General features: G+C 41.2%; 1 protein-coding gene and 1 long non-coding RNA gene across 2 annotated transcripts; both read right to left on the reverse strand.

Moving 5' to 3' along the window:
• Positions 1–12,392: 12,392 nt before the first annotated feature.
• Positions 12,393–13,266, reverse strand: LOC126000497 (zinc finger protein 383-like). The gene has a single exon (XM_049767752.1). The coding sequence runs from the start codon at positions 13,264–13,266 to the stop codon at positions 12,433–12,435; it is 834 nt and encodes a 277-aa protein (XP_049623709.1). The 3' UTR covers positions 12,393–12,432.
• A 451-nt stretch (positions 13,267–13,717) lies between these two features.
• Positions 13,718–17,955, reverse strand: LOC126000498 (uncharacterized). The gene is made up of 3 exons (XR_007492773.1): positions 17,875–17,955; positions 16,128–16,204; positions 13,718–13,767 (listed from the first exon to the last, which is right to left on the reverse strand). It is a non-coding gene; the product is annotated as an uncharacterized LOC126000498 (long non-coding RNA).
• Positions 17,956–18,845: the final 890 nt, after the last annotated feature.

Here is an 18,845-nt window from a genome sequence, read left to right on the forward strand (position 1 = left end):
AGGAACTATTTCTGAGCAGACAGCCAGGAGTAACCCCTGAGCACCGCCAGGTGTGGCCCAAAAAAAACAAAACAAAAAAAAGAGAAAGAAATGAAAAGGGGGAGATCACTACAGATACTGCAGAAATTCAAAGGGTATTCAGAGAATACTTTGAGAAACTTTACGCCATTAAATATCAGAACCTGAATGAAATGGATTAATTTCTGAACTCATATAACCTTCCACGGTTGAATAAAGAAGATGTAGCATATCTAAACACCCCCATCACTATTGAGGAAATTAAAACCATAATCAAAAATTTGCCCAAATCAAAAGTCCAGGCCCTGATGGATTCACGAATGAATTTCTTCAAACCTTTCAAGAGGAACTACTACCAATCCTGGCCAGGCTCTTTTATGAAATAAAAAGAAAAAAAACCAACCAGGAACACTTCCAAATTGCTTTTATTGAAGCCAACATCACTTTAATACCAAAACCAGATAGAGATGCTGCCAAAAAAGAAAATTACAGACTAATATATCTGATGAACACAGAGGCAAAGATCCTCAACAAAATCCTGGCGAACAGGATCCAGTGCCTCATCAAGAAGATCATTCACTTCGATCAAGTAAGTTTCATCCCAGGAATGCAAGGCTGGTTTAACATCCAGAAATCTATCAACATAATACACAACATAAACAACAAGAAAAGTAAAAATCACATGGCCATGTCAATAGACACAGAAAAAGCATTTGATAAGGTTCAACACCCACTCTTGATGAAAACTCTAAGCAAGATAGGAATAAAAGGAACCTTTCTCAATATAGTTAAGGCCATCCACCACAAGCAGTGGCAAATATTATCCTCAATGGAGAAAAACTAAAAGTCTTCCCTCTAAATTCTGGCACAAGACAAGACTGTCCTCTCTCACCACTCCTATTCAACATAGTACTGGAAGTACTTGCTATAGTGATTAGGCAAGAAAAAGATATCAAGGGAATCCAGATAGGAAAGGAAGAAGTCAAGCTCTCACTTTTTGCAGATGACATGATACTCTACTTAGAAAACCTTAAAGAAACGACCGAAAAGCTTCTAGAAATAATAGATTTATATAGCAAAGTGGCAGGCTACAAAATTAACACACAAAAATCAATGGCCTTTTTATACACTAATAATGATAGGGAAGAAATGGACATTAAGAGAACAATCCCATTCACATTAGTGCCACACAAACTCAAATATCTTGGAGTCAATCTGACTAAAGATGTGAAGGATCTATACAAAGAAAACTATAAAACACTGCTCCAAGAAATAAGAGAGGACACCAGGAAATGGAAACACATACCTCATGGATTGGCAGGATCAACATCATTAAAATGGCAATACTTCCAAAAGCATTGTACAGATTTAACGTGATCCCTCTAAAGATACCCATGACATTCTTCAAAGAAGTGAATCAAACACTTCTGAAATTCATTTGGAACAATAAACAACCTCGAATAGCTAAAGCACTCCTTGGGAAAAGAAATATGGGAGGCATTACTTTCCCCAATTTTAAGCTGTATTACAAAGCAATAGTTATCAAAGCAGCATGTTATTGGAATAAAGACAGACCCTCAGATCAGTGAAATAGGCTTGAGTACTCAGAGAAGGTTCCTCAGACATATAACTACCTAGTTTTTGACAAAGTAGAAAGAAATCCTAAATGGAGCAAGAAAAGCCTCTTCAACAAGTGGTGACACAACTGGTTAGCCACTTGCAAAAAAGTGAACTCAGACCCTCAGCTAACACCATGTACTAAGGTAAAATCCAAATGGATTGTAGACCTTGATATCAGATCTGAAACTATAAGGTATATAGAACAACATGTAGGTGAAACACTCCAGGACATTGAGACTAAAGGCATCTTTAAGGAGGATACAGCACTCTCTAAACAAGTGGAAGCAGAGATAAACAGATGGGACTATATTAAACTGAGAAGCTTCTGCATCTCAAAGGAGATAGTGCCCAGAATACAAAGGCCACTCACTGAGTGGGAGAAATTATTCACCCAATACTCATCAGAACTATACAAGAAAAAAACATCTAACCCCATCAAAAAATGGGGAGAAGAAATGAACAGACACTTTGAAAAAGAAGAAAGGCAAATGGCCAAAAGGCACATGAAAAGATGCTCAACATCACTTATTGTCAGGGAGATGCAAATCAAAACTACCATGAGGTACCACCTCATGCCACTGAGATTGGCACACATCACAAAAAAGGAAAACAAGCAGTGCTGGCGGGGATCTGGAGAGAAAGGACCTCTTTTTCACTGCTGGTGGGAATGCTGTCTAGTACAACCTTTATGGAAAGTGATATGAAGATTCCTTTACAAACTGGAAATTGAGCTTCCATACGATCCAGCTATACCACTCCTAGGAATATACCTGAGGAACACAAAAATACAATACAAAAATCCCTTCCTTACACCTATATTCATTGCAGCACTATTTACAATAGCCAGACTCTAGAAACAACCAAGATGCCCTTAAACAGATGAGTGGCTAAATAAACTGTGGTACATATACACAATGAAATACTATGCAGCCATCAGGAGAGATGAAGACATGAAATTTTCTTATACATGGATGTACATGGAATCTATTATGCTGAGTGAAGTCAGAGGGAGAGAGAAAGACGCAGAATGGTTTCACTCATCTATGGTTTTTAAGAAAAATGAAAGATTTAAAAAAAAAAAGGGCCCAGAGAGATAGCACAGCGGCATTTGCCTTGCAAGCAGCCGATCCAGGACCAAAGGTGGTTGGTTCGAATCCCGGTGTCCCATATGGTCCCCCGTGCCTGCCAGGAGCTATTTCTGAGCAAACAGCCAGGAGTAACCCCTGAGCATCGCCGGGTGTGGCCCAAAAACCAAAAAAAAAGAAAAAGAAAAATGAAAGATTTTGTTTTTTGGTATTTTGGGGCCACACCCATTTGATGCTCAGGGGTTACTCCTGGCCCCTGGCTTGGGGGGATCATATGGGACATCAGGAAATCGAACCGCGGTCCTTCTTTTCTAGCACTTGCAAGGCAGACACCTTACCTTTAGCGCCATCTCTCAAGGCCCCTGAAAGAAATTTTTAACAGTATCTCAGAGACAAGAGAGATGAGGGCTGGTAGGTGCAGCTCATGACATGAAGCTCATCATATAGAGTGATGAGTGCAGTTGGAGAGATGACTACACTAAAAACTATCATAACAATGTGAATGAATGAGGGATGTAGAGAGCCTGTCTTGAGTACAGGTGTGGGGGGTGGGGAGGAGTGAGATCTTGGAATTTGGTGGTGGGAATGTTGCACTGGTGAAGAGGGGGTGTTCTTTACATGACTGTAATCATACAACTATAATCATATTTGTAATCAGGTTGTTTAAATAAAGGTAACTATAAAAAAAAGAAATACAGAGTGGCTAAATGGATCAAAAAACTAAATCCAGATTTCTGCTGCCTACAAGAAATGCACCTGAATAGTCAGAACAAACAGACTCAAAATAAAAAGCTGGAGGAAAATCATCCAAGCAAACAACACTCATAAAAAAGTTGTAGTGGCCTGGGCTGGGCGGTGGCGCTGGAGGTAAGGTGCTTGCCTTACCTGCGCTAGCCTAGGACGGACCGCGGTTCGATCCCCCGGCGTCCCATATGGTCCCCCAAGAAGCCAGGAGCAACTTCTGAGCGCATAGCCAGGAGTAACCCCTGAGCGTCACAGGGTGTGGCCCAAAAACCAAAAAAAAAAATGTTGTAGTGGCCATACTAATATCAGATGATGCAAACTTTATACTCAGGAAAATTGTAAGGGACAAAGATGGACATTTTGTAGTAATCAAGGGATATATACTACAAGAAGAAATCACTCTCCTAAACATATATTACCAATGAGGGGCCAGCAAAATATTTAATACAATTATTGACAAATCTGAAAAAGTATATCAATAACAACACAGCATTTTGGGAGATCTCAACACGGCCTTGTCAACCTTTGGTAGGTCAACAAGACTGAAACCCAACAAGGATATACTGGACCTGAAAAGAGAAATGGAAGAGGCCTAGTAGATATATATAGGACACTCCATCCCCAGAAACCTGGATACACATTCTTCTCCAATGTACATGGGACATTCTCCAGGATAGACTACATGCTGGCACATAAAATATACCTCCATAATATCAAGAGGATAGAAATTTTGCAGGCTACCTTCACTGACTACAGGCTCTGAAATTATATGTGAATTCCAAAGGGACACAGAAGAAAAACTTTAACACCGGGAAGTTAAACAGCCTCATACTAAATAACCAGTGAGTCTGAGATGAAATCAAAGAGGAAATCAAAACTTTCCTGGAAACAAATAATAATAAAGTCACAAACTATCAGAAACTGTGGGACACAGCAAAAGCAGTACTGAGAGGAAAATTTATAGCTTTTCAAGCACATATCAGGAAGGAAGAAGGGGCATACCTGAATAGCTTAATGACGCAGCTCATAGAATTAGAAAGTGCTCAACAAAAAGAACCAAAAATAGGGAGACAGAAGAAAATAACAAAGCTTATAGCAGAAATTAACGAAGTGGAAACTCAAAAAAATCTGAAAGATAAACGAAAGCAGAAGTTGGTTCTTTGAAAAAATAATCAAGATTGATAGAACATTAGCAAAACTAACAAAGAAAGAAGGAGAAACTTGATAACTCGTATTAGAGATTTCATCTCTGGCCACCCAAGGGCTGCTCTATCCTAGTGAGGCTTATGGGACCTTATGGGGAACCTGGGATAGAATCTGATTCCCCCTGTGCAATTCAACAGGCTAAACTACTTTACAGACGGAACTACCACTTGGGCCCCATAGGACATGCTCATGTAAAATCTCTTTACTTATTCCTCATGTCTTTTCTGAATTAATAAACTCAACAGAAACAACTTAACAATCATTGGCGTCCCAGAGACCCAGGAAGAAAATTTCCAGGAAGAATCAACGGTCAAGAACATCATTAAAGAGAAACTTCCCGAGCTAAAGAATATATGTGATCAAATCCTGCATGCTCGAAGAGTACCAACCAAAAGAGACCCCAGAAAAAATACCCCAAGTCACATCCTAGTCACAATGATGAATCCCACAGATAGAGATAGAATTCTGAAAACAGCAAGATCAAAAAGGGAAATTACATTCAAGGGAGCATTCTTGAGATTTACAGCAGACCTGTGACCAGAAACACTCAAGGCTAGAAAGCAGTGGTAGGATATTGTGACAAGGCTGAATGAAATGTATGCTTCACCTAGAATACTGTACCCAGCAAAACGCACTTTTCACTTTGACGGAAGAATACATGGTTTCACAGACAAAAAACAGCTCAGAAACTTTATAGACTCAAAACCAGTCTTAAGAGAAAAACTGAAAGACCTAATTTAAGACAAGACTAACCAAAACACACCAAATTTCGATATAAAGATGGCATTAAATCCCAGGACAATTCTTTCTCTCCATGTCAGTGGACTAAATGCACCAGTAAGGAGACACAGAGTGGCTAAATGGATCAAAAACTCAATCCAACCTTCTGCTGCCTACAAGAAACACACCTGAATAGTCAGAACACATAGACTCAAAATAAAAGGCTGGAGAAAAATTATCCAAGCAAACAACACCCATAAAAAAGCTGGAGTGGCCATACTAATATCAGATAATGCAAACTTTATACTCAGGAAGGTTGTAAGGGTCAAAGATGGACATTTTATATTAATCAAGGGGTATGTAGAGCAGGAAGAAATAACTCTCCTAAACATATATGCACCGAATGAGGGGCCAACAAAATATTTAATACAATTGTTGACAAATCTGAAAAATAATATCAATAACAGCACAATAATTGTGGGGGATCTCAAAACGGCTTTGTCAAAACTGGATAGGTCAACCAGACTGAAACCCAACAAGAATATATAGGTGGATTCTTAGTGGTCTTCAGGTTCCCCACTCCCTCCGTACTCCAGGGCGGAGGTGCATGGGGAGGAGGGCGGGCAGACATCTGGCTTTAGATTTCGTCCTTGATTCTGGAGACCAGCTCTTGCCAGGTATAGGGTTTTTCTTCCCTGGACGTCAGTCTTTCCCTGGCACTGGTCTAGGTGGACTCTATAGGGGACAACAGGCTTTCCCCCTATCTCTCCCTACACTAATGGGAATGCGCTCTGGGAGGAGGGCAGGCTGTTCTAGCACTGGTTTATATTGGGACAGTCAGTGGAAATTTTTTCTCTTGGTTTTCATATTGATAGTATTGTGTGCATATACTCTATATATCCATAATATTCATCTTGTATTGGGACCTTGATACTGCCCTACAAAGCTCATTTCTAATATTTTACTGCCTCAGTCCCAACCCTTACTTCCCCCCATCCTCCCATGTAGGTGCAGCTAATGACATGAAGCTCATCACATAAAATGATGAGTGCAGTTAGAGAAATAACTACACTGAAAACTATCATAACAATGTGAATGAATGAGGGAAAAAGAAAGCCTGTCTCGAGTACAGGTGTGGGTGGGGTGGGGAGTAGGTAGATCTGGGAAATTGGTGGTGGAAGTCCTGCACTGGTGAAGGGGGGTGTTCTTTACATGACTGTAATCATACAAGTACAATTATATTTGTAATCACGGTGTTTAAATAAAGATAATTAAAAAAAGAATATACTAGACCTGAGAAGAAGAAAAATGGAAGAAAGAGGCCTAGTGGATATATATAGGACACTCCATCCCCAGAAACCTGGATACACATTCTTCTCCAATCTACATGGGACATTCTCCATGCTGGCACATAAAACATACCTCCATAGTAATAAGGGATAGAAATTTTGCAGGCTACCTTCGCTGACCACAAGGCTCTGAAATTATTTGTGAATTCCAAAGGGACACAGAAGAAAAACTTTAACATCTGGAAATTGAACAGCCTCATAGATGAAATCAAGGAGGAAATCAAAAGGTTCCTGGAAACAAATGACAATTTAGACACAGACTATCAGAACTTATGGGACACAGCAAAAGCAGTACTGATAGGAAAATTTATAGCTTTGCAAGCACACATCAGGAAGGAAGAAGGGGCTTACCTGAGTAGCTTAATGACACAGCTAATAGAACTAGAAAGTGCTCAACAAAAGGACCCAAAAATAGAGAGACAGAAGAAAATAACAAAGCTGAGAGCAGAAATCAACGAAGTGGAAACCCAAAAAACAATCCGAAAGATCAACAAAGGCAGAAGTTAGTTCTTTGAAAAATAAAAAAGATTTATAGACCACTGGCAAAACTAACAAAGAAAGAGAGAGAGAAACTTGATAACTCGTACTAGGAATGAAAAAGAAGATATCACTACTGATATGGCAGCGATTCAAAGGGTAATCAGAAACTACTTTGAGAAACTCTACGCCACTAAAAATGAGAACCTGGAAGAAATGGATAAATTCGGGGCCGGGCGGTGGCGCTGGAGGTAAGGTGCCTGCCTTACCTGCGCTAGCCTAGGAGACGGACCGCGGTTCGATCCCCCGGCGTCCCATATGGTCCCCCAAGCCAGGAGCGACTTCTGAGCGCATAGCCAGGAGTAACCCCTGAGCGTTACCGGGTGTGGCCCAAAAACCAAAAAAAAAAAAAAAAAAAAAAAAGAAATGGATAAATTCTTGGACTCTTATAATCTTCCACGATTAAAGGAAGAGGATGTAGCATATCTAAACACCCCCATCACTATTGATGAAATTAAAATGGTAATCAAATGTCTGTCCAAAAACAAAAGCCCAGGCCCAGATGGATTCACTAATGAATTCTTTCAAACTTTCCAAGAGGAACTACTACCAATCATGGCAAGACTCTTTCATGAAATTGAACAAGTGGAAACACTGCCAATTAGCTTTTATGAAGCCAACATCACCTTGATACCTAAACCAGACAGAGATGCTACGAAAAAAGAAAATTACAGACCAATATCGCTGATGAATGCAGATGCAAAGATCCTCAACAAAATCCTGGCAAATAGGATTCAATGCCTCATTAAGAAGATCATCCACTACGATCAAGTAGGTTTCATCCCAGGAATGCAAGGATGGTTTAACATCCGTAAATCTATCAACATAAAACACAACATCAACAACAAGAAAAATAAAAACCACATGAACATATCAATAGATGCAGAGAAAGCATTTGATAAGGTCCAACACCCATTCTTGATCAAAACTCTCAGCAAGATGGGAATGGAAGGAACCTTTCTCAATATAGTTAAGGCCATCTACCACAAGCCAGTGGCAAATATTATCCTCAATGGAGAAAAACTAAAAGTCTTCCCTCTAAATTCTGGCACAAGACAAGGTTGTCCTCTCTCACCACTCCTATTCAACATAGCACTGAAGTACTTGTTATAGTGATTAGGCAAGAAAAAGATATCAAGGGAATCCAGATAGGAAAGGAAGAAGTCAAGCTCTCACTCTTTGCAGATGACATGATACTCTATTTAGAAAACCCTAAAGACTACCAAAAAGCTTCTAGAAACAATAGATTCAGATAGCAAGGTGGCAGGCTACAAAATTAACACACAAAAATCAATGGCCTTTCTATACACCATTTGCAACCCTCAGGATCCTGCCAGTAGGGTGGACTGAGGATCGTGAAGTAACTCGTGGGTCACGAGCGGGATCTGACCTGAAAAGAAGAGGCTGGGAAAGAAATGTGCTTAAGACAAAAATCTCTGATCAAGAGCCGAATTTATGGGCGTACAAGTAGGCTTATATAACATTACAGGATGAGGAAGTAAATTTCAGTATTTTTCCATGGTACCTATAGAAAAGTAGGGGGGTCGTGCAGGATGGTCTTTCCAGTATTACAACATACCCTTATATCGCACAAACATTCTTTCATAATGGTAGCCTAACAGGATGTGTGATCTTATCTTAGCAACTCCGGCGGTTTACTAGAACATCTTGTGATCTTTGCTAACTGAACTATGTGGCTATTCTTTCCTTTAGGTCCATGGGAGAAGTGCCACAGTGGCAGCCTGTCAGATACACAGGTCTTTGGTTTCTCAGGCATCAGAGACTCCATTTTCCTCTCTAAGTCTTATAGCTTCCAACAATCACTAGTAATAAGAAAGAAATGGACATTAAGAAAACAACCCCATTTACAATCTTGCCACACAAACTTAAATATCCTGGAATTAACTTGACTCAAATGTGAAGGACCTATACAAAGAAAACTATAAAACTCTGCTCCAAGAAATAAGAGAGGGCACGCGGAATTGGAAACACATACCCTCCTTATGGATTAGCAGGATTAACAGCATCAAAATGGCAATACTCCCCAAGGCATTATACAGATTTAATGCAATCCCTCTAAAGATACCCATGACATTCTTCAATGAAGTAGATCAGGAATTCGTTTGGAACAATAAACACCCAGAATAGCTAAAGCAATCACTGGGAAAAAGAATATGGGAGGAATTACTTTCCCCAATTTTAAAATTTACTACAAAGCAATAGTTAACTAAACAGCATGGTATTGAAAAAGTACAGGCCTTCAGATCAGTAGAATAGGCTTGAATACTCAGAAAATGTTCCCCAGACAATCACCTAATTTTTGATAAAGGAGCAAGAAATCCTAAATGGAGCAAAGAAAGCCTCTTCAACAAGTGGTGTTGGCGCAATTGGATAGCCACTAGCAAAAAATTGAACTTAGACCCCAAGCTAACATCATGTACGAAGGTAAAATCCAAATGGATTAAAGACCTCGATATCAGACCCAAAACTATAAGATATATAGAACAACACATAGGCAAAACACTCCCCGACATTGAGACTACAGGCATATACAAGGAGGAAACTGCACTCTCCAACCAAGTGAAAGCAGAGATTAACAGATGGGAATATATTAAGCTGAGAAGCTTCTGCACCTCAAAGGAAATAGCGCCCAGGATACAAGAGCCCTCCACTGAGTTGGAAAAACTATTCACCCAATACCAATCAGATAAGGGGCTAATCTCCAAAATATACAAGGCACTGACAGAAATTTACAAGAAAAAACGTCTAATCCCATCAAAAAATGGGGAGAAGAAATGGACAGACACTTTGACAAAGAAATACAAATGGCCAAAAGACACATGAAAAAAAATGCTCCATATCACTAATCATCAGGGAGATGCAAATCAAAACAACTATGAGGTACCACCTCACACCAGAGAATGGCACACATCACAAAGAATGAGAATAAACAGTGTTGGCGGGGATGTGGAGAGAAAGGAACTCTTATCCACTGCTGGTGGGAATGCTGTTTAGTTCAACCTTTATGGAAAGCGATATGGAGATTCCTCCCAAAACTGGAAATCGAGCTCCCATACGATCCAGCTATACCACTCCTAGGAATATACCCTAGGAACACAAAAATACAATACAAAAGTCCCTTCCTTACACCTATATTCATTGCAGCACTATTTACCATAGGAAGACTCTGGAAACAACCAAGATGCCCTTCAGCAAACGAATGGCTAAAGAAACTGTGGTATGGGGCCAGGAAGGTGGTGCTAGAGGTAAAGTGTCTGCCTTGCAAGTGCTAGCATAAAGCAGACTGTGGTTTGATCCCCCGGCGTCCCATATGGTCCCCCCCAAGCCAGGAGCAATTTCTGAGCTCACAGTAAGGAGTAACCCCTGAACGTCAAACGGGTATGGCCCAAAAAACAAACAAAATAAGAAACTATGGTACATATACACAATGGTATATTATGCAACTGTCAGGAGAAGAAGTCATGAAATATTCCTATACATGGATGTACATGGAATCTATTATGCTGAGTGAATTAAGTCTAAGAGAGAGAGAAATGCAGAATCGTCTGACTCTAGTCCAGAATATGAACTTTCTTATGTAGAGAAACCATTCAGAATAAACAAGGCCCTCCCACATTCCTGCAATCCAGGACTGTCTCATTAAAAGTTTATCTTAATTTTGTGGTCCTACAGCCTATGGTGCTCAAAGGTAAATCCTGGTTCTGTTATGGGGAATCCATAATTTTGATATTGTGAAACTCTACAAGATGTGTAGAATTGAACCCAGGCCAGAGATTTGCAAGGTTAACACCATTTTGTATGAACACTCAGACCCTCCATACATCATTTTCATGTCTATGAAAAGGTTTGGACAGCTGTGGAGACCTTCCCACACTCCTTATTAACCACATATTTCTCTACAATATGCATTCTCTTATTTTGGGGGGGGGCCACAGCCGGCGGTGCTCAGGATTTACTCCTGGCTATCTGCTCAGAAATAGCTCCTGGCAGGCACATCTCTTATGTTTTTGAAGGCTTGAGTAGGAGTATAAGACTTCCCATTTAATGCTGTTCACTTGTAGAAACATTCATGTATGTAGCAAGGTTTGAGGATTGAGCGATGGCCTTCTCACACTCCTGACTTAAATAACCCTTCTCTAATGCATGAATTTTCATGTGCTAATAAGCTTTGAAGGTGGATCTAAGGCCTTTCCACACTCCTGACTTCTCCCCTGTATGAATATTAATGTGCCTAGTAAGCTGTGATGAATGTGAAAGTCTTCCCATAATCCTAACCTGAGTAAAACTCTCCTGTATAAAATTTAATGGGCAAAATAAGTTTTGAGAATTTAATTGAGGAATTCTCACACTCCTAACATGACTACAGCTTCTGATTGGTATGAATTTACATGTGTCCAGAAAGGATTGAGGATTGAGTGTAGGCTTTTCCACACACCTGACCTGAATAACGCTTCTCTCCATGAATTTTCCTGTGCCATGTAAGTGATAAGGATTCAGTGAAGGCCTTCCCACACTCCTGACATGAATAAGGCTCCTCTGCTCTATGAATTGTCATGTGTGCAGAAAGCAATGAGTGAAGGCCATTCCACATTCCCAACATAAATAGGCTTCTCTCCTGTGTAAATGATGTTCTTTGGGAGTTGGGTTGAGGTCTAGTTGTCCCAAAGTTCTCAAAAGAGAAAGGGATGTCCTATACCTCCTGTCCGGGGAGTACAGAAGATGGTAAGTTGATAACTGTCAAGAAATAATTAATCCACACAGAATCTTGAGGAAATAGCAGGCAAGAGAATTTACACTTCAAGCTGATCACCTACAATCCAGTCGATCCAACAAATGAAACCACAAGCCAAGATGACAGCCCCAGGTCAGCTCTCCTGCCTTCCATTTATTCAATTCCAAAATAAAAGCCCCCTTCCAGCAGAGGGGAAAATACCAAGGAATTGAGATACAATACAAATGGGAAACAAATGGGGACCACTTCAAAAGGCATAACTTTACTTAATACTCCAGTATGAATTTTCATGTGCTCAGAAAGTGATGATGAATGGGTAAAGGCCATCCTACACTCCTAACAACTAGGCTTCTCTCATGTGCCTAATGAGCATTGAGGATTGAGAAAAGGCCTTTGCACACTACTGACATACATAAGATTTCTCTCCTGTATGAACAGTCATGTGCCTATTAAGGTTTGAGGATCGAGTGAAGGCCTTGCCACACTCCTGACATGTATATGGCTTCTCTCCTGTATGAATATTCATGTGTCTAACAAGCAGTGAGGATCGAGAAAAGGCTTTTCCACACTCCTGACATGTATAAGGCTTCTCTCCTGTATGAATCGCCATGTGCCTAAGAACATCTGAGGATCGAATGAAGGCCTTCCCACACTCCTGACATGAATAAGGCTTCTCTCCTGTATGAATTTTCATATGCACAGAAAGCGATGAGGACTGAGTGAAGGCTTTGCTACACTCCTGACATGTATAATGCTTCTCTCCTCTATGACTATTCACGTGCCTAATAAGCAATGAGGATTGAGAAAAGGCCTTTCCACACTCCAGACACGTATAAGGCTTCTCTCCCGTATGAATTTTCATGTGCCTGATAAGTGATGAGGATTGAGAGAAGGCCTTTCCACACTCCTCACATGTATAAGGCTTCTCTCCAGTATGAATAGTCAAGTGGGTAATAAGCCTGGAGGGTGTACTGAAGGCCTTTCCACACTCCTCACATGTATAAGCCTTCCCTCCTAAATGAGTATTCATGTGCCCAAGAAACTTTGAGCACTGAGTGAAGGACTTTCCACAATCCTGACATGTATAAGGTTTCTCACCTGTATGAACATTCATATGCCTAATAAGCATTGAGGATTGAGAAAAGGCCTTTCCACACTCCTGACATGTATAAGGCTTTTCTACTGCCTGAATTTTCTTGGGTACAATCAAGGAAGAAGAAGAATTGAAGGACATGCCATATTCAGGACAAATATGCCATTTGTTTTCTTTCCCAACTTCCTGAGGATCATTTGGGTGTGACCATTGACTCAGAGTGTATCCACTTTGCTGACTGTCAGTGGACTCTTGTGTACTAGGGGTATCTGAGGGCACATCACTGTGCCAAACACAGGGGAGGTCCCCCTCACATTGACTGCATGTGGGAGTCATCACTCCATGGAGAATGTGCTTGTGAGCCTCTCGAAGTGAGGGGCTCAGAGAAGACACTGTTGGTTGCTTGGCAGAAAGTGACTCAACTGTGGGGTTCTGAATCCAGGGACTGGATGGAGCAGACTCAGGAGTGAGGTCACAAATAGACTGGGTCTCCACTGCGAGGACGCTTTCCTCATTCTGGCCTCCAATTGGACAGGTGACCCCAGGGTCCTCATTCCCATCAAGATATAGGCAGGTCTGTTCCCTCGAGGCTGTGGCCCATAACACAGAATCACGCACGACCCAGCGTGTGTTGCAGCTTTCCTATGGAACAGCACAGGGTTAGTCCAATAGCCTCTCCCCAAGTCTCCATGTTCAAAACCACCCTTCATGTGTGATAACCATCACACTTAAACAAGTTTCTACATGTATGGATGTCTCTGAAGACAGATAGAAATAGGCTTAGGTAGGTAACAAATAGTCTGAACAGAGGAGCAGAAACTATTATTTCTGGACACTAAATGAGTAATTACCAGTCCCACAAGGGTGTCCTCTCAGTGGGGATTCTGTATTTAATCTGACATCTAGCCTTAGTCCAGAACTTATTTCTGACACTTTTTGCACGTTCTTCTATAGATCAGTTGATAGGGAAAAGTATAGCCAACAAATAAGCAAACATTTGTTCTGATTTTCATTTCATCTTCTTCACCATGTTTACTGGCTCTAATAATAAATATTGTACTTCCATAACATTCGGGCAAGTCTGAGGCTACTGTATCCTAGTACTTTTTCTCCAATGCATGCCCCATTTTAAATTACATTTTCCCCCGGTTTTTGAGTCACAAGAAGCAGCACTAAAGAGTTACTCCTGGCTCTATGTTCAGAAATCACTCCTGGCAGGCTTGGGAGACCATATATGGAATGCCAGGATTGAAACCACGATCCTTCTACATGCAAGGCAAACACCTAACTCCATGCTTTCTGGCCACTTAAATTACTTTATAAGTGTCTGGGCCAAACTAAGAAATGTTCAGTCTACTCCTGGGTCTGCACTCAAAACTCAGCTATAAATGGGAATATAGTTCAATGCTGAAGTGCATGCCTTGCATGTACAAGTCTTGGGTTCGATATACAATTCTGCAAAAATGGTTAAGATGTTATGCTTAACTCAAACTAGCACATACATCTAGAAGGATCTATGTACTTAAGTATGTATTGAGAATTATTTAAAAAAAGAAAAAAAATCAGTTTTCACGCTACTTTGGTAACTGATGGGGGTGCCAGGTATTTGCTCTTTGGTGGCCTAGTGCAAAGCAAGCACACTTCCTACTGTACTAGCTCCATGACCCTGTCTTCTTTTCTCTATCTCTCTCTTTCTCTCTCCCTCCCTCTCTTTTTTTGGTTTTTTGGTCACACCCAGGAGCACTCAGCGGCCACACCTCCCTCTACGCTCAGAAATAGCTCCTGGCACGCTCGGGGGACCATATGGGATGCCAGGATTCAAACCACCATCCTCCTGCATGCAAGGCAAACGCCTTACCTGCATGCTATCTCTCTGGACCCTTCTTTTCTCTTTTTGATTCTGAGGGCATACCCTGTGATGCTCAGAGAGTACTTCTAGCTCTGAGCATTGGGATCATAGTGGCAGTGCTGAAGTGATCTTTCGAGATATCGGGTATTGAACCCTAGTTCCCCGTGCCCAATGTACAATCCCTACTTGAACGCTATGGCTCATTTATTATTTTCAGTAGTAGAATAAGCAAATTTTATGAATGTGGAAGAGCCAAAATTGTAAAAATTTCTCTACTTCACTACTTCAGTGAAAAAGCACAGAAGTGTAAATCTACCCTCAGGTAGCACCATTTTGAAACAAACATAAAACATATCCTTGTTTCAGCCTTCGTTACAGCTCAGTGTTAGACATATGAGCATATAACTTAAAGGCCAGGTGGGATCTTAGGCACAACAAAAGGAAATGGCTGTATCAGAATTTTAATACCTCATTACATCCAGAGCAGGGGGATACCAAGGAGCGTCTGGTCAGAAATCAATCCTTGACATCTAATATGGGCCCAACCCTAGAGGAACCCCTTATTATCACAGTTGTCACTCCAAAATAAAACAAAAGTCACTGTAGGCATATTCCTCCCAAACACCAATGAGTTCGCTTTTCATGATTTTAAATTTTTACTGTATTATGGGGTCCCTCCTGGCAGTGCTATTCTTTCCTCTGGCTTTGTGTTCCCTGATCACACCAGAGGAGGCTTGTGGACCATGTACAGGACTGAATGAGACACAGTTTCCATCTCCACTTACAATGAGAAAAGACCTTCCCACTAGGATACAGATCCAATGGACAATCAGCCAGTAGAAACACTTGACCTACTAAATCAAAGTCACTGCATCTCTTCCCTCCCTAAACCAGTTTCCACAATAATCACAGAATTTCTTTGCTCTGAAAAATAATGTATGATTTGGGTAGACAAATCATTGAATGGATTTTGCCACTCACATAGAAATAATGGGTGACTTCTCACACTGGGCTCCAGATCCTTCCAACGGTACAGAGACCACAGTTGTGGTACAAGGGCTGTGTTATACGACCCAAGTTGATAAGTCCTATGTGTTTGCACCACTGACATCCCGCCACCACAATAAAAATGATTAGGAATTACAAATCTTACCATCTCACAGCTGTTTGGAGTTCCTTTTCCAAAACTAAATTGTAGAAAGGTGGAATTCTGAAGAGTAGGTCTGCACACTAAAACCAAACCAAATATGTAATGTAAGAATCTGTTAATGAACCAGAACAATGCAAAACATTGAGGTTGTTGGCCTTCCATACAGCTGATTCTGTATGGTTGAATCACTGATATACCTTATTCCACCTTTTCCAAACTGGAGTAATTTCTTTTCTTTTCTTTTTTGGTTTGGGGGTCATACCTGGCAGCGCTCAGGGGTTACTCCTGGCTCTACACTAAGAATTGCTCCTGGTAGGCTCAGGGGTCCAAATGGGATGCCAGGATTCAAACCACCATCCTTCTACATGCAAGGCAAACACCCTACCTCTATGCTATCTCTCCAGCCCCCAAACAGGAATCATTTCTGAGTACAAGGTCAGAAGTAACCCTTGACACTGCCAGCACTGACCCAAAAACCACAAAAACATTTAATGAAATGCAAACTGTTCAAAGGCCCACAGTCATGACAGTATCATGGGCTCATTCATCAATGGTTTTAATGTGTAGGTAAAAAATTATTTTTTAGTGGGCCAGAGAAAAGACACAGAAGTGAAGTTATTTCCTTGCATGTGGCTAACCCAACATCAAATCCTGGCATACTGTATGATTTCCATAGCCTGTAATACAGAAAAATGACTTGAATGAAACTTAGTTGAGTAGACAACAAAGTGACTAGATATTGTTTTCTGCTACTAAATCATCTTCCATAATAGGGAAGTTAGATTGAGATCAAAATGAGGAACTTGAAGACGTCCACATTAGGATGGTGCTGGGCTCACTTCTCTGTGGTTTAAATAGAGATATCAAAAATACATTTCTAGTGGAACAGAGATTTAGGACAGCCTAAAAGAGATTTACCTTGCAAGTTTGGAACCAAGTTAAATTTCTAAATTTACTACCCAAAGCATTGCCAGGAGTAATATCTGAGAATAGAGCTAAGTTAAGTAATCTAGGAAGAGATAGCACAGCAGTAGAGGGTTTGCCTTGCACAAGATCCCACTACAGACCTGGGATCTATTCCTGGCATCCCATAAGTTCCTCTAGCCTTCCAGGAGCAATTTCTAAGCACAGAACTAGGAGTTTCCCCTGAGTGCTATTGGGTATGATGCATACCAAAAACAGAAAAACCAACCCCTACCCCCAAAAAAACCAGACAAAATATTTCTTAGTATTCCTAAGAACTGGTATTTACTTGGCAGGAGGGGACCCAGGTTTGATCAAGGCCATCCAATATGGGTCTCTGAGTGCACCAGAAAGGTTTGAGAAGCACAGGCACCAGTGTGAGCACCAAGTACAATGAGAGAATAAAAAAGTTGGGGAATCACTGAAAATGATCCAATGGCAAAGACAAGTATATGAAAACACAGAACAGAGGGGCGTCAAACTGCCCCTAGGAAGGGAATGACAACAAGGGGTTGTGTAGCTACCCTGAGAGCATAGAAGAGTGATGAAGGTGCAGAACCACAGGACCAGCTATAAATACCAAAAGGCAGGGAAGCAGAAAGAGGAAGGTCAAGACAGCCAAGCTCCAGAACATTGTGGGCCTCAGCATCAATAGCCATGAAGTGGAGTGAGAGAACCCTCACACACCGTATCCAGGACACACTGCTGAGCACCCATAATCCAAATTGCCCAGGACACTACCACACACCTCTACAGGGACTGATCCTGGGGCTCTTCCCACACTCACCTCCAAACACACCTCTCTGCAGCCTCCCAAGGGCTCCTTCTTCCACCCAGGAGATCAGCGCAGGCTTCACCCTGAATTAACCTGTCCAGAGAAAAGTTTCATGGTTTAAAGACAGGGAAGGGGACAGCAACTACCAACCCTTGTGTATGAGTCTAGGTCCCTGATGAAAGTAGCCAAATCACAGAACAGATGAATAAAAGAATCTCTGCTTTCCTTCTGCATGTTGGTTATCACTCAGATAAGACCAGTTTCAATGAAAGAATCCAACATAGGGGGCCGGAGAGATAGCATGGAGGTGGGGCATTTGCCTTGCATGCAGAAGAATGGTGGTTCGAATCCCAGCATCCCACGTGGTCCCTCAAGTCTGCCAGGAGCAATAATACTGTGGGGAAGCAATCATTCAAGTAGGGGCTCACAAAGGGCCAATGTGCAGTGATCATGACACCCTCTGTAATTCCCTGAGCTGTTCTATGAGTGAGCACTGAGTGCAGAGCCAGAACTAACAGCAAACACTGCCAGGATGACAAGAGTGCAAAATTTCTTGAAATTAAGGGGCTGATCCTGAATAACAATACAGCGGGTAGCACTTTTGCCTTCTACTGTGATAGACCAGTGTTAGATCCATAGCTACTCATATGGTTTCATATGGTTTCAAACCAGGAGTAATCCCTCACCATCATTAGGTATGGCCTAAAAGCTCAAAATAAAAAAATGGGGGCTATACCAATAGCACAGTGGGGAAAGTGTTTACTTGGATGCAACAGGCTGACTGGTTTCCACACCTAGTGGCCTTTAAGGTTCAAGGGGAAGCTAGGAATAATTTGTGAGCATAGACCAAAGGGTAATCTTTGAGAGCTGCTGTGAGTGTCCCTCTTCCTGGCAAAAAATAAATAAATTGGGGTTACTATACAACAGCCATAGTTTAGAGGAAGCTGGAAACCAGTTTGCCTGCTGTGCAATGGTCAAGGCAT

This window comes from Suncus etruscus, assembly GCF_024139225.1.
Source record: "Suncus etruscus isolate mSunEtr1 chromosome 15 unlocalized genomic scaffold, mSunEtr1.pri.cur SUPER_15_unloc_7, whole genome shotgun sequence".
Classification (NCBI taxonomy): domain Eukaryota; kingdom Metazoa; phylum Chordata; class Mammalia; order Eulipotyphla; family Soricidae; genus Suncus; species Suncus etruscus.

Bases quoted from the DNA above. Each gene is read 5' to 3' on its own strand.
- LOC126000497 (XM_049767752.1), bottom strand. From the start codon at position 13,266: ATGTCCTTCAATTCTTCTTCTTCCTTGATTGTACCCAAGAAAATTCAG.